This window comes from Haemorhous mexicanus, chromosome 4 (genome assembly GCF_027477595.1).
Source record: "Haemorhous mexicanus isolate bHaeMex1 chromosome 4, bHaeMex1.pri, whole genome shotgun sequence".
Classification (NCBI taxonomy): domain Eukaryota; kingdom Metazoa; phylum Chordata; class Aves; order Passeriformes; family Fringillidae; genus Haemorhous; species Haemorhous mexicanus.
In genome coordinates this window covers 2763290-2777295 of record NC_082344.1, presented here as the reverse complement: position 1 = coordinate 2777295, position 14006 = coordinate 2763290, and the positions used below count along the sequence as shown (strand labels likewise).

Here is a 14006-nt window from a genome sequence, read left to right as displayed (position 1 = left end):
TAGCTAACCCTGCAGATGACTCTGGAAATCTCTCTCCTCGTGTGGAGAGGACATAACACTGTAGGACAAGTACAGAGGGCTGAAGGACAGCCAGGAAGCAATGCAGGAACAGAAACCTGAATCAATATTCAGTCAGACCCTTTAATTATGCAGCTCATTTTGTACCGATGTAAGTAAATCCTTAATTCTGAAGCAGCTTGTGCCTCGGGGAAAGGAGTGCAAGAGCCTCTGGTATCCCCATAGACAGCCCCTGATGGGGAGCATGATACAGTGAAGAGAGGTAAAACCTTAACCAGCCTGGAATTCAGGAGCAGTGGAGGCACCCAAGGAGAATAAATTATTTTAGAAACATGTGTAGATATATTTAGAGGGAGATTTGACCCATGTTTTTACCAGGTGAGAGATCCAATATAAAAGGAAGTCACAGTGGTAAAGAATGTAAGGTTGTCATCAGGCCACAGAAAATCTCTTCACAAATTCTTTATTTCCACGTTGGTGTTCAGGAACAGAGGAATGCAAGATCAAACCAGCTCACATGCTGCAACACTTAAAGTAGCCTGTTTTAAAAATAGAAATCAGATCTGATCTCTCTTTGGAAGTAAAAAAAAGTATTGTGCAGAAAGTTACAAGAAGTTCTGGATCAGATTATGTGGTCAGCAGCCTAAGTGGCTTAAAATGATCAAAACTCCAGTAAAAGAAAAAGTCTTTCAAAAGACTGTTGAGATTGCTCTGGATATTTGTGTTCGAGTGGTCACAGCGTGACCAACACCCAGCCCAGAGCAGCTGAAGTGGAGGAGCAGGGCAGCCACCCATGGGGTGAAACATCACTGTCACTGGAGAGTGAATTACAGCCTGGCAGTCAGTGACAGGTGACACCAAATTACAGCCACTGTGCCAAAGGAAAAGACTCCAAGGGGCTCCTGGCTTGGAGCCCACCTTGGTGGGAGCTGTGTCTCTGTCTGGGATGCACACAGGATGTCCTCACTGGCTCCAAGGGGTGGTTCCCGTGGCTGAACATCTCCTGGGAGTCAGGAAAAGCAGAGAGCAGTGGAAGAGGCAGCAGCCTGGCAGCTAATAAACAGCACGTTACTCTGCATCTCATAAATCTCCACCAAGTTCGTTTATTCTCCTCTGAGAATGAATAACTAATGAGAAGCCTCCTCTTGCCAGTTATTGTGGCACGACACAGAGCGGGTTGGATGTGGAGCTGCTATTAATAGCACTGAACGAGCTGCTAATTGGGCAGTTATGTAATGGCTTTGTTATGAAACCTAGTTTGGGTTTGACACCTTCTGTTTGCTAAAAACAACAGTAAAACCCCCAAACAAACCCAGGGTTAGCAGTGCGTGACATGAAATAAAGGCTGAATAATTACCAATGTTTCAAAACTCAAACAGAATGAAAAAGGGGGGAAAAATCAATTTGTTTCTCTGAATCGCAGCAGAAGTGAGCTGGAAGCAAATCGTACCACAGATCTGCTGTTCAAAGGGATACTTCAAAGTAACTTTCTCTAATACCTGCCCTGCAAATGCTGACAAAAATCCTCCAAGCGACCTGTTTCTGCAACTTGCAAAGTCTCAGAAAGTATTTCTTTAATTTAAAAAAGTTGTGCTTTGAATGAGCACAGACAGAACATATTTGAAGGAGAAAGAAGGACCAGAAAATGCCTGTGTGACACACTCTGGTACAAATCGTGCTCGAGGATGAGGCACGAATCCCTGCTCTTGTAAGTGACAGTAGATAACCTATAGAGTTTGACATTTTAAAAGTAACTTATAAAAAAAAAAAGGGAGAGAAACAGGTGGGGATGACATTTTGTTCCCTGCTGTACAGAAGGAGAGAAGATTGCAGTGCATTAGGAAGGAAGCTTTTATCCAGGGTGGCCCTTTGGAGTGGCTCTGCTCCTCCTTACTCTGAAGGCTGGACATCAGTGATGCAATTTACAGCCCTGGGAGCTGCTCCTCCTGGTGAAACCCAGCTACTGTCCCCTGCTTGTCAGGTGCTTCTCCTCTGGATACACCAAACACAGCAGCATCCAGAGCCTGCAAGAAGGATCCCTACAAAGGTTTGTAGTTGTATGTGTATCATAATATAGATAGAAATGAAAATTCCTGTGAAGTGAAAATCAACACAGTGCCAGTGGTTGTTGTTTGATCAGTGTTATCCATAATCTTTTGGTTTTGGGGGAGATCAAGGCTGTCACTCCAGAAGGAGCCCACAAACCATCCAAAGAACACTTCATCTGTCTGTTTACAAACATGCAGATCCTGCACATCCTTGCCTTTGTGCACGTGGAATTTGCCTCCAGCTGAGTCACCTTACATTTCAGGAAACTGGGCACAGATACTGCACTCAGCTCTGCGGAGTTATTTCCCACTGCTTGTCACTTTGCATTGTCTAGGTGATGATAAACCCCCTGGTTTATCCAGCATGGTGGCTGAGGAATGTTTTATTCCAATAAAAGAAAACTCCACGTAGTTCCTTCATTAGTGAAGTGCCCGGAGGAGGCAGCCAAAGGGCTCACAGAGACTGGATGCACAATGTCCCAGCAGCACAGTAATTGCAGCCAGCATGCCTGAAAAGCTGTGATAATTTAGGGTTCAGCAAGTGTTGGAAGGGAATAAGACTGGAAATTGGGTGGTCCAGATGGCTTCCACATGTATCCAGTTAATTATCAAGATCTAGAATCTCTTGTCCATTCTATATGTGTGTGTGTGTGTGTGTCAGTGTGCAGAAATACATATAGACACTATTTACTTCATTAGGATATTCTGGAATTACCATGTGGCAAATAATAGAAGGATTTTCTCCTAAAATAACATCAGCAAGCTTCCCTACTCCTACACATGAGCTGAAGGAGTTTCCTCCTCAGTGCATGTTTCAGTGGTAGTACAGCTTGTTTGTGGTGTTACTGCTCTTCTGTAACCTCACGTGTGGGAGCAGGAGGAGGCACGGAGCAGCTCCCAGGAGTGGTAACAGTTCCATAGTTCTCTTGGGGTGGTGCTGAAGGGATCCCATGGAATACAAACTTCATAGAATACAAACTTTGACAGAGTTCAAAATTAATCCACAGTCCTATGATTGCTTAGTTCTCAGTTATTCTGAATTTATAAAAGTGTGCCTTTGCAATACTTCAAAACTTCTAAAACACTTTAAACCCCGTATAAATCTCTAACTGTTGTTTACATTTTAAAACCCTTTAAATGCTTTGAAATGTCCTTTAAATTATATTTAATTATGGAATTAATATTTTCCTGTATCTGATATAATTTTTTCCCCCTCTGTGGTAGTGTTTTTTGCACCCTTTGCATTGCCTGCCTGCAGTGATGGTACATCTACTACAATTCCCTGTGTATCCTGCTGATCCTTGTTTTTCCCAAGATAAGGCAACCTAAGCCTTCTTGTTGGTGAGTGCATGCAACTAATGTGTGTCTATGGTCTGCTAATATCTGTTACCATTTCCTGCTGGATTGATATTTCATTTTGTGTCCCAACCACACTTTAATTGATCTCTGGCATATGGTTCTCTAATGGAGAAACAGAGAAGCTACTTCTCTACAGGGATATTATCCAGGAAATAGCATATTTTTGTTTCCTCTGGGTTCTACCAGGTATTTTTTTCTTTGTAATAAATGGAAAGACCTCCCTGTAGTTCAGAATCAAAAAAATTTCTAGGTAGAAAACAGGATGGGAAAGGAGTTTCTGTCCACTGGAGGAGATGGTGTTTATTTCACTCACCTGACCCAAATGTAAGCCAGAAGCAAACACTTTGCACTTTGATGTGTGTCTGGGGAGGATGTAGGCAGAGAACTGATGGAACTGATGAATGGTAGAGCTCATTACAGCAACCCTTGGCACCATGAAAGCAGGGGGAACAAGAGATAGGACAACAAGAAACGGCTTCAAGTTGCACCAGAGGAGGTTTAGGTTAGATATTAGGGAAATTTTTTTCATGGAAAAGGTTGTCCATCCCTGGCACAGGTTAGTGTTGGAGTCACTATCCCTGTAGAAATTGAAAAGACAAGTAGGTGTGGTGATTAGGGACATGGTCTGGAAGTTGTGCATATCTTTATTCCCATGTCTGTTTTGTTCTTGCCATGAGCACTCCCTGCTGTCTGGGTCACAAAACCAGCTCCTGCATTTCTCCTCTAGTTAGGTTTAAAACCTCCCCGGACTCACAACTGTGGTTTTTTAAAAACTCACCTTCTTTCCAGTCAACAGTGTCTCGTATGCACTGCTTTCTTTAAGATCTTCCCCTTTTCTCACCAAATTCTTTGTCTTCAGTTCAGTCTGTCCAAACTTTTGTCATTAACATATTTCCCTTATCTCACCCCCTGACCATGTTCCCCTACTTGTAAAATCTCAACACTGACTTATTTCCCCCATAAAATTCCAGCCTGCCTCTTGATCAGTTCTGGTTAACTCTGCTCCCTCCTCTTGGAAAGCCTTTTCATCTCCAGTTGCTGGCAGTGCCTGTGGATGGGAAGCAGGAGGTGTTGTTATTAATTTCCTTCTTCAGCTTCCCTTCATTGAAAGGATGCTCCAAATCTAAAACATGTGGTAGATCAAATTACAGTCACCTCTCCCTTTTATTTTTTTTTAGGAAATGCCTGGAAGTGTTTACAAAGCACTCCCCAAAAGCATTCAGAAGGAAGGCTGGGCACGATTTCAGTGCTGGCATGCCAATGTGGGCTCCTGTGTTTCCTGCTTCCCTTGCAGCCCTGGCAGCCTCTGTGGAGTTTGTCAGCCAAGATCACACTTAGTTCCTCACCTTGATGATATTGAGGTTGTCACAGCCAGCTTTTCCACATGCAGATCTTTCTCTTGGGTTTACATGGCAAGGTAATACTAAAATGAGTCCTACCAGGTCAGAGAAATGCACATATTTCCCAGAGTCTCTCACCACTGAACGAGAAGTAACAAACCCCTGGGAACTCTGGAAGGGGAACCATTTATGCTTTCTGAGTCAGCCAGTCACACAGGCTTCAAGACTGGTGCTCAAACTTCCAGAAATCACAGAATGGTTTGGGTTGGAGGGGATCTCAAAGCTCATCTCATTCCAAACTCCTGCCGTGGGCAGGGACACCTTCCATAGACCACGTTGCTCCAAGCCCCAGGAAACACTTGATTTACAGCTTGAAATGTCTTTTTTTAGTAGTGTTTATATTTCAAATCCATGTCATGAAAGCCAGTGGCAAAAGGTCGTATTCATGGAGTGTTACTGACTCTAATTGCTTGTAAAAAGGACTGTGTAAACAATGGAATATTTTGTTTGCTAAGAATTCATTAAAAATTACTCAGCTCAAAATAACCAGGACAAGTGCATTAAAAAGAAATCACTCTCTTCAAAAGCATTATTTTAAAGGATTATTCTTAATTAAGAATACTTCAAATTAAAAAAAAAGAGAGAGAAGAAAAATGTGTTCTTTAAAATTCTGAGCTGAAACTTGAATCCTATCAGAGCATTCCTTTTTTGTTTTTCCAGTGCAAACAAATGAAAACATCTGTTTTGCTCAAGCCTGTACTTTTGTCCTTGCCCCACACAGAAAGATAAAAAATAAGGCATTAATTTTTCATTTCTTTCTCCCTGTGGAGCTTCCAGAGGCAGGAGTTAAGTGGCCAGCAATGCCTCGCAGCCTGTCAGGAGTGATGCTTTTTTAGGCCAGAGAGAGCCTTTGGTCTCCTGCATAGCAAGAGCGTGACAGAATCACTGAGCTATCAAATCAGTTATGCTGCCAGCATCTTCCTGCTCCACTGAGGAGGGAATTAATCCCACCTAAGAGTGCTCCAGAGGCAGAGAGCACACACACTGCCCTGCTCGGGCAGCAGGGTGCTTGCCAGGAGTGTCACTCGTGGAGAAAGAATTCCTTTCCTTTGGGGAACCTTCAAGGAGTTATGTGGTGGGACAGCAGCAGCGAGAGAACTTCTCCAGGGGGAGGAAACAAGCCCTGGGGCAGGTGCAGCAGCTCCACCATGGGTCTCCATAACCCATCAGAGGCCAGGCAAGCCTGGGACTGGCAGCAGCTTCTGGAGTCAGCACTGGTCCCATGGGAGGTGGTGCTGAGGGAGCTGCTCCAGCAGAAGGCCTTGGGACAGGCTTTAGGGCACCCTCATCACTTGGAAAGGAGGGAGTGAGTCTCTGGCACGATGTCACCAGTCCTTCTGCCCTCCATTTATCCAAGTCCAGCAGCTCCAGTGAGAAAACGAGAGAGGTGCAACATGTGGTGCAGCAGAGAATTCCACACTGACCTAAATCTGTGCTTCCAGTTCCAGCTGTGGCAATGAACTGCAAACCCATGCATTTTCTGTCTGAATTCTCCCAGTTGATCCTCTTTTTTTACGCTGTTCTTACATCTTTCCTGGTTTCCATGTACATTTTTGATCCTTCCATTGCTTTACTGCAGTGATGTCCCTCTGACTGCTCCACTGCTGTCCATTAGTTTCCCCAAGAGCTTTGCCCCAGCAATATGTGCAGCCCTGGGCAGGACCAAGATTTCTGTTAAAGACCATCTGCTCATAAAGTGAGTGTTCATCTACACCCCAGATTGCTCAGGTGTTCTGGGCATTTCCTGCCCAGGCCTCTGCTGTAAGTGCCTGCTGCACCTGGTCACAAATGAAACATAGATTATTCCTAGCAGCCCTCAAAATGAGCAGTACACACACAAATGACCTCTTGGAAGCTCTCTTGACTCCTGCAAAATGTAAGAAAATTGAATGTCTGTATTTGCAAGGTCAGAAATTAAACGAAATCTCACTTCAGCTGTCTAAAGCCATACAAAGCAAAGACCTCACTGAATAGCAAACTCCTAAAATAAATACAATTTCCTTTACCACAATAAATGTTTCAGTATAAAGTTGAATATATAATTCATTCCACTTATCTGTAACATTTTGTTAAACTTCAGGAATTTTAAGTGAACGACTTCAGTTTCTTACAGGCTTGAACTTCTCTCTTGAAAACCTTTTGGAGAAGAAAAATGTGCCCTGGGATCACTTTGAAGCATTTTTTTGGTTCATTGTTGAGATCTGACCTTCTTCAACAGCAGATAAATTGTTTCTGTGGCCTTAATGGAAATCTGAAGCTCTACCCAGCATTTAGAATTTCCCCACACGGACCGGATCCTTGGCTGCCATCCTGCCTGCTTTGGTCTGCTCAGGAGGAATTTGGGGAATGTACCAAATGTTTAAACAGCAGCTACAAATTCAGGTTTTCTTCAGCTCAAGAGGGAACTACAATTAAGGCATGATTGTTGTAAGGAGAAAAAACCCTCTCAGCTGGAGGGTTTCCAAGCTACTCATCAGTTCCCTAGTGTTTCTCTTACAGAAATTCATCTAGTCCTGTGATATCAGTCTTGTAAACAAAGACTTCCTTTACTTACCTCCTGTGATAAAATTCATGCTTGATATTGTTCTAGGAACTCCTTGGCCCCTTCTTGTCCTTTTAACAAGATTGGGAAATGTGGAAAAAAAGAAAAAGTTAAAAAAAAAAAATCTCAGTTTGGATCACTCATCCTTATAATGACTTTAAAAAACCACAAAAACACCAAGAAAGTGAATTGAAATGGAATTTAATATTTTCTTCTGAATATTTTTTAAATTAAAGAATAACTGTATGGCACAGCAAGAGCAGATACTTGGTCCAAATGCTTGTTCCCAGAATATACCGTGAGGGAAAAAGTGATGTAGTGCCAGGGGAATATTTCATTTCCTCGTGTCTGTGTACAACTGCGTAAGGAACCTGGCAGACAGCTCCCCTTAAATGCAATGATCAGCCCACCCTAGGGGTTCAGCAGTGCTGATGGTGTTAGCCAGGCAGGTATTATACCCAGGGATGCACAACTTCCCTGTTCCTGTTTGGTTTGAGGGGGTTTGGAAAGGTGCTGCCGTTCAGAGTGCTTGTGATGCGCGTTCCCGGCTGTCTGAATGGAAACGTCCTCCGGTCTCCGTGCTGCCACTCCTGCACGGAGTGCTTCCCTGCAGAGGAACTGATGGAGTAAATGCTTTGGATTTGCTCCTGAGTTCCAAAGTCCCTGTGCTGCCACCTTTATGTCAAGAATTCAGTGTGTTTGTACAAGGCACAGCTGCCTCACTTGGAGGAAAACTTCCTTCGTGTGTAGGCTCTGGCATTCCTGTGGTACATTCGTGTTCCTTTTGGGAAGGGTTGGCAGGTTTTAACTCTTCATACGAGACCACACCTCGGGATGCTGATTCTGGAAACTCCAGAGGTTTAATGTGAAGCCCTTTGTGCGTGTGTTTTTTGCATCTGTCTTCTCCCTTAAGATGAGGATGGAGATGCTCCAGGCTGTCTTTTGTAGTGGAGCTCTGCTTGTAGCCAAGCTGCTGCTTGTGCCCTGTGCAGGTGTGCATTGAGCTCTTGGCTTGGTTCACCACCACTTGGTTGATCAGAAAGGAACAAAAGCAATTCAGGTTAATGGAAAAGGATCAAATGCCTTTCGGTGGCCTGGCGACCCCCATGCCGTGACCAAGTGCTCCTGGCCCCAAGGCTGCCAGAGCTCAAGGAGCATTTGGACCAGGCTCTGAGGCACAGGATGGGATTTTGGGAGGGTCCTGTGCAGGACCAGGAGTTGGATTTGTATAATCCTTGTAGGTCCTTTCCAGCTCAGGATATTCGGTGCTTCTGTGGAAGAGGCCGAGACAGCTGTTTGCTGTGACACTTCACACGTGTCCCCAGCCCTTCCCGGCGCTCTGCGCGGGATGAATCCCGGGATGAATCCCGGGGCTGTTCCCTGTCGCGGCGGTGCGGGGCTGGCTGTGCGCGGTCCCTCCCGCGGGTCCCTTTCCCGGGCGGGCGGTGACGGTCGCGACCCGGCGCACGCGCCGTGCGTCTGTGCCCCCCCCCCCCCCTTCCCACCGCACGCGGCCGGGGCGGCCGTGACGTCACGAGGTGCCCGGGGTGTGTGTCCCCCCCCTTACCCGCGCGCGGCCGGAGTTGCTGTGACGTCACGAGGTGCCCGGTGCTCCGCGTCCCTTCCCGCTCCCCTCCCTCCCCGCGCGCGGCGGGGGCCCCTGCGACGTCACGGCCCCTTGCCCGCGAACGCACCCGCACGCGCTTCCCGCCGCGCGCCGCCGCCGCTCGCCCTCCCTCGCGCTCGGGCGAAGCGTGACGTCACAGGCGGCCACTGAGGAGCGGGGCGGGGGTGGGGGGGGGGGACGCGCGCAGGTGCATCCGCTTCCCTCAGGGCGCCCTCCCGCCGCCGTCCCGGGGCAGCGCCCGGGGAAAGGTCGGTGTTCGCTCCCGGGAGCACGGAGCTCAGGTTCTTTCCGTGCTCCGACCGCCCGTGTGAGTCTCCCATGGGTGTCGCGCCTTCCCCGACGGCAGGGAGTCGCGGGCCGGGGTCGCTAGGGGGAGGCACGGCACCGGCGGACGGGCTGAGGCGCTGAGGTGGGGGGGAGCGGGAGGGGAGGGAGCGCCGCGCCCCTCGCCCCGGTTTTGCTTTCCCTTTTGCCGCTAGCTTTTCCTGGCGGGCGTGAGGGAGCGGGGAGGATACGTATTTATTTATTTATTTACTTACTTACTTATTTATTTAAATATTTGTTTGTTTGCTTCCCTAAAGGGTGAGGGGAGGGGAGAGGGAAGACCGGAGGAGGGCGCGGAGGCAACGCCGTCACCAGAGGAGGCGGTGGCGGGGAAGAGGAGGAGAAGAAGCCGGCGCGGAGCCTCGCCTCACCTCGCCTCGCCTCACAGCCCCTCCGCCGTCCCCGCCTCGCCGTCCACGGCCGCCGGAGTCACCGGCGGCCGCCCGTCCTCATGATGGCCTCGACCACCTGCACACGCTTCACCGACGAGTACCAGCTCTTCGAGGAGCTCGGAAAGTAAGGACAGAAGGGGGAGCGAAGGCGCCGGGGGCTGCCGGGGTCGCTGCGTGAGCCCTGGGGGGAGCCGCGCCCGGGGCCCCCTCACCGCTGCCCAGAGCCCCAAGGGAGCGCCGGGGCTCCACCGTACGACTCCGGGGCGGCGAGGGGCTCTGGGCGGGTGGCGGGGAGCTGCCCTCAACCCCCCGTGCCGCTATTTATTGTTATATATTATTTACTGCTATTTTTAGCTCTTAGGTTGTCGCGGCGTGTGGGTCTCGCTGTGTGAGGGGTGTCGGAGCGCGGCGGGCGCCCCCCAGCGGCGGGGCGGGAGGCGCAGCCCCGAGCGCCATGTTGGGTGTCGCCCCCCCCGGTGTCACCGCTGAGGGGGACGCGGCCACCGCCGCCCTGTGTCCCCCCGCGGTGTGCCGGCATGGACGCAGTGAAAACCCGCCTGCCCTCCGCCACAGCTAGCGGGGTTGGTCACACGGCTTCTACCCCGCGGAGTTCACTGTTCAGCTGAATAAAATCAATGCTGACCGTCCCTGACAGAAAACCAGAAAAATCTTTTTTTTTCTTTTTTTTTTTTTTTTAATTCTGCCGACACCACACCCCTCCGTGCTGCCCGTTAGCTGGTAATGGCAGTGGAGTGTTTCAGTTGGACTGACACTTTGCCCGGTTTTGGTTTCCAGAGGGGCGTTCTCCGTCGTGAGGAGGTGTATGAAAATCACCACAGGACAAGAGTACGCTGCCAAAATTATCAACACCAAAAAGCTTTCAGCTAGGGGTGGGTATATTTTAATCTGGTGTTTGTGGTGCCTCCTCCCTGTTTCTTGTGTTCATGTGCTAAGCATTAGGAAATTATAAGAATATTGGAGTATCTTAACAGATTTTTTAAAGTACAATTTTAATTATTATTTCCTGGGTTTAAATTTTTTCCCTTGATTCCTGATTTTTTTCTGTGTTAAAATGTTTCATGGATTGACCGCACAGAAGTCAGAGGTTGCTGTAAATCATTTCAAGAAAAGATGTTCAAAAACTAAAATCTAACATAATGCAGTCTCTTCAGTTTTTAATATAAATAATTTGAGTCAGAAACATTTTGCAAGCTTTTATTTTTTTCTGGGAGGGTAGTCAATAATAAGTTTCCATTACAGATTTTATTTTAAACATTTACAGCTTCACTGAGTTCTGTGTTCCCATTGCATTTAAACATGAACATTAGGGCCTATCCGACTATGAGTGAATGAGAAAAAATGGACTTTTACCTCAGATTAAACTTTCTTGTGAGAAGAAAATTACGATGGAGAAGCAAAAACCGTGGTTTTTGAGCTAACTGTTGTGGAGAAAGTCGCAGTGATGAAGTGCTGAGGAGTGTTACTGTTACAGTGCTGCTGCACGGCTTGTTCTGCCTTGCCTCTGATGTGCGTTTCCAGCGGCTTGTCGGCAGCAGCGGCCGGGTTGTTATGATACATTGTAGGTAAATATACACACGGTGTGGGCTGTTGTTGTGGAAAGGGAGTCTTAGCGGTGCCGTGTCAATTGCTCGTTAATTCCCAGCTGGAGCGCCTGTGTCCGGTAGTCGGGGATTAGGGATCGCTCGCCCTTATCGTTTTCTGTTGTTTTTATGGGAATTTGTAAGGAACACGGCAGTGAGTAAGTAAACAGTGTCAGAGCCTAAACGTGCTTGTAGCTGCTCTGCTTCTGGCCCACAGGAATCACTGCAGGTAAACAGCAGCCTGAAGTCAGTACATTTAAACATAAGACATTGCACAGGACCATATGGCAAGTTCTGATAACATGCTGCTCTCTGATAAACATCTTTCAATGGTTGTGACTTGCGGTTGGTGAAAGTTGTGTGAAAATTTACTTTTTGCTGAATTTATCTCCTTTCAATGTTACTGCAAGATTACTTTTCCTTTATATTTGAAAGGTTAATTTTTTTTTGTTCAGTTGCAGGCTTGAAGGTAGGTTAAGCAATTTATAAAACTTGAGATAAATATTTTCACAAGTTTGCTTTAAACAGAATTTTTTATTATAATTTAGCACACAAATGTGATCTGTTGAATTTTGATGCTTAAAATGAAATTCCACACTCGGTGTGATTTCATAGATCTGAGTAATTTTCAGTGTGAGAAGCCTTGTCAAGGTCATCATCAGGTTCCTGGTAACAGGTGGGGAATATGTGCCAGTAACCAGGTTACCAATATATCCTGTGTGTGATGGGGTGGATCCTGGAATGCTAGGCTCAATGTGGGAAAACTGTCTTTCTAATTACTCAGCCTTTGCATTGCACTGTATTTCAAGCTGTAGTTTTTGTACTTTGTTCATGCAGGACCAGGCTGGTCCTTGCTGTGCTCTGTTAAGGAGTGGAAGCACACTTGAGAGAATTTAGCTCATAAAATGGAATGAGGCAAATTTGATACAGATTTTTCAGTGGGTTTAACCCTTAAGGGAAGGGGTTAGAGTTCAGAGCTGAGCTGTGGAGTATCCTTGGGAATCAGAGCATGCGTGGTGCCTGTCCGTGAATGCAGGGAATGCCTTTCCATCTCTGTTTTCAGACATCCCGAAACCAACTGCAGTTCTTTACTTGCTGGGCTGGTTTTTGTGGAGGTTGTTGTGGGTTTTAGCACTTGGAAATCTACTAAGTAGTGTCTGAAGAGCAAGCTTCTTGGAGAAATCTTTAGATTCCTCTTAGGCAATTTTTTAATTGCAGAAAGATGCACTTGAATGGCACTTCTGGTGCAAAAAACCTAAACCTGAAAGAGCCTCAAACTGTGATTCTTTATCCTGGCTGATATTGGGGATGGAGTTTAATAATAAAGTGCTGCTTTTACATCTAAGTTTTGTTCCACTCCATCTGAACTGCTGTATGAAGACGTAGCAGTTCACTTCTCTTCTGTGTGTCAGACCTACTGAAATATCCATTCCAGTGTAAATCATGGGGGCAGCTTTTTCTGTGGGCAGTGTTAAGAGGAAATCTGTCCTCTTGGCTTGGAAATGTGTTCCTTGTTTAAGGCTTTCTTCCCTTCAAGTCTTTTAAACAAAATGTTGTATTTGGGCCTTTTTGCTTCCCACACTGGATGAGAGCAGTTTCAGTGTGTGATATGCAGGAGTCAAGACTTTCAAGACTAAATGAAACGTCCTTTAAGTAGTTTTGAAATTAGAAATTATTTAAGTGGCTTCAGCCACTTTTATCTTTTCTTCCCCTCTTCATCTCAACCATAAATATTATTGGGGATTTTTCCAAATTTTTACTTTAGTAGTCTTTCTAAATCTGGTCGAAGGTATGTTCCTATCAGTTTCCTTGTGTAGTTACAGGGAAATTTCAGGCAAATTGCCTTTGTGCAGAGGCATGGGCTTTGGCTGGAATTTGGAGGGGATAAGCAGAGGGAACCTTGGTGCTTTCAAGTTGATGGTCAGTTGCTTACAGAATTCCAGTTCCATGATTTTCTGATTTTAGTAGTAGAAGTAATAAACATTTGCAGTTTGAATCTATTTCAGTATGGCAAAAATGCTTTTGCTTCTTGTAATTACACGTATTCTCTTTTTAAAGTCTTCCTAAGGTGCTCTTCAGAATTTGATCTTGGTGTTTTCTAAGTCAGCTGGAGTCTAAACTACTAGAATATCCTCAGCTGGTTTTGTATCAATAGGTTATGTTCTTGCACAAGGTGATTATGCTGCTGATGGTAAAAAAGGAAAGGGTAGAAAGGTGTGTTACCCTGCAGGAGCACAGGTTGTGCTGATTGGGAGTGGGGCTGGGGCTGAGCCCATCCCTAACGGGCTGCAGCTGTGCCAGGCAGGTGAGCAGCATTGAAGGTAACGAGCCATGGAGTGCCCAGGGGCACTGACCAGTCACCCGGGGGAGCAGAGGGCACACAGCTGCCGTGCTTCTAAGATGAAGAGTGTAAAACTTTGGGCTAAAGAACAAGAAGGGTGGATGCCTGCAGCCTTCTGAAGTGATGTTACCGTGTGTGAGCAGAGCCTTGAAGCCTTCTGATGAGGTGTGGTGTTACTCTGAAAGGGGTGAAGCCTTCTGCTACTGTATGGTGATGCTTTGTGTGTTGTGTCATATGCTGTGACATTATTCTTCTAAAATTAACTGCAGTGATGAACAAGTGCACAGGAAACCAAGAATCAAGTGGAGAGTGTGTGTTTGCTGGTTCTGGGATCTGTATGGTTTCATCTGATGA

At 46.5% G+C, this 14006-nt stretch overlaps 1 protein-coding gene and 1 long non-coding RNA gene across 12 annotated transcripts in view; both read left to right on the top strand.

Annotated features, from left to right (window-relative positions):
* Nucleotides 1-332: 332 nt before the first annotated feature.
* LOC132326019 (uncharacterized) lies at nt 333-7476 on the top strand. Its single transcript, XR_009486108.1, has 3 exons — nt 333-2065; nt 3291-3407; nt 4604-7476. It is a non-coding gene; the product is annotated as an uncharacterized LOC132326019 (long non-coding RNA).
* Nucleotides 7477-9180: 1704 nt separating this feature from the next.
* The window catches only part of CAMK2D (calcium/calmodulin dependent protein kinase II delta), a 121132-nt gene continuing 116306 nt past the window's right edge, over nt 9181-14006 (top strand). For 7 of the 11 annotated variants that reach the window (XM_059843665.1, XM_059843660.1, XM_059843657.1 and 4 more), the window contains exons 1-3: nt 9181-9301; nt 9576-9834; nt 10506-10600. In XM_059843665.1, coding sequence (XP_059699648.1) covers nt 9770-9834; nt 10506-10600 — 160 coding nt within the window. In that variant the 5' untranslated portion in view covers nt 9181-9301; nt 9576-9769. Of the gene's footprint in view, nt 9302-9575; nt 9835-10445; nt 10601-14006 lie in introns of those variants that run through there. The other 4 variants (XM_059843668.1, XM_059843666.1, XM_059843663.1 and 1 more) reach the window with 3 other exon arrangements.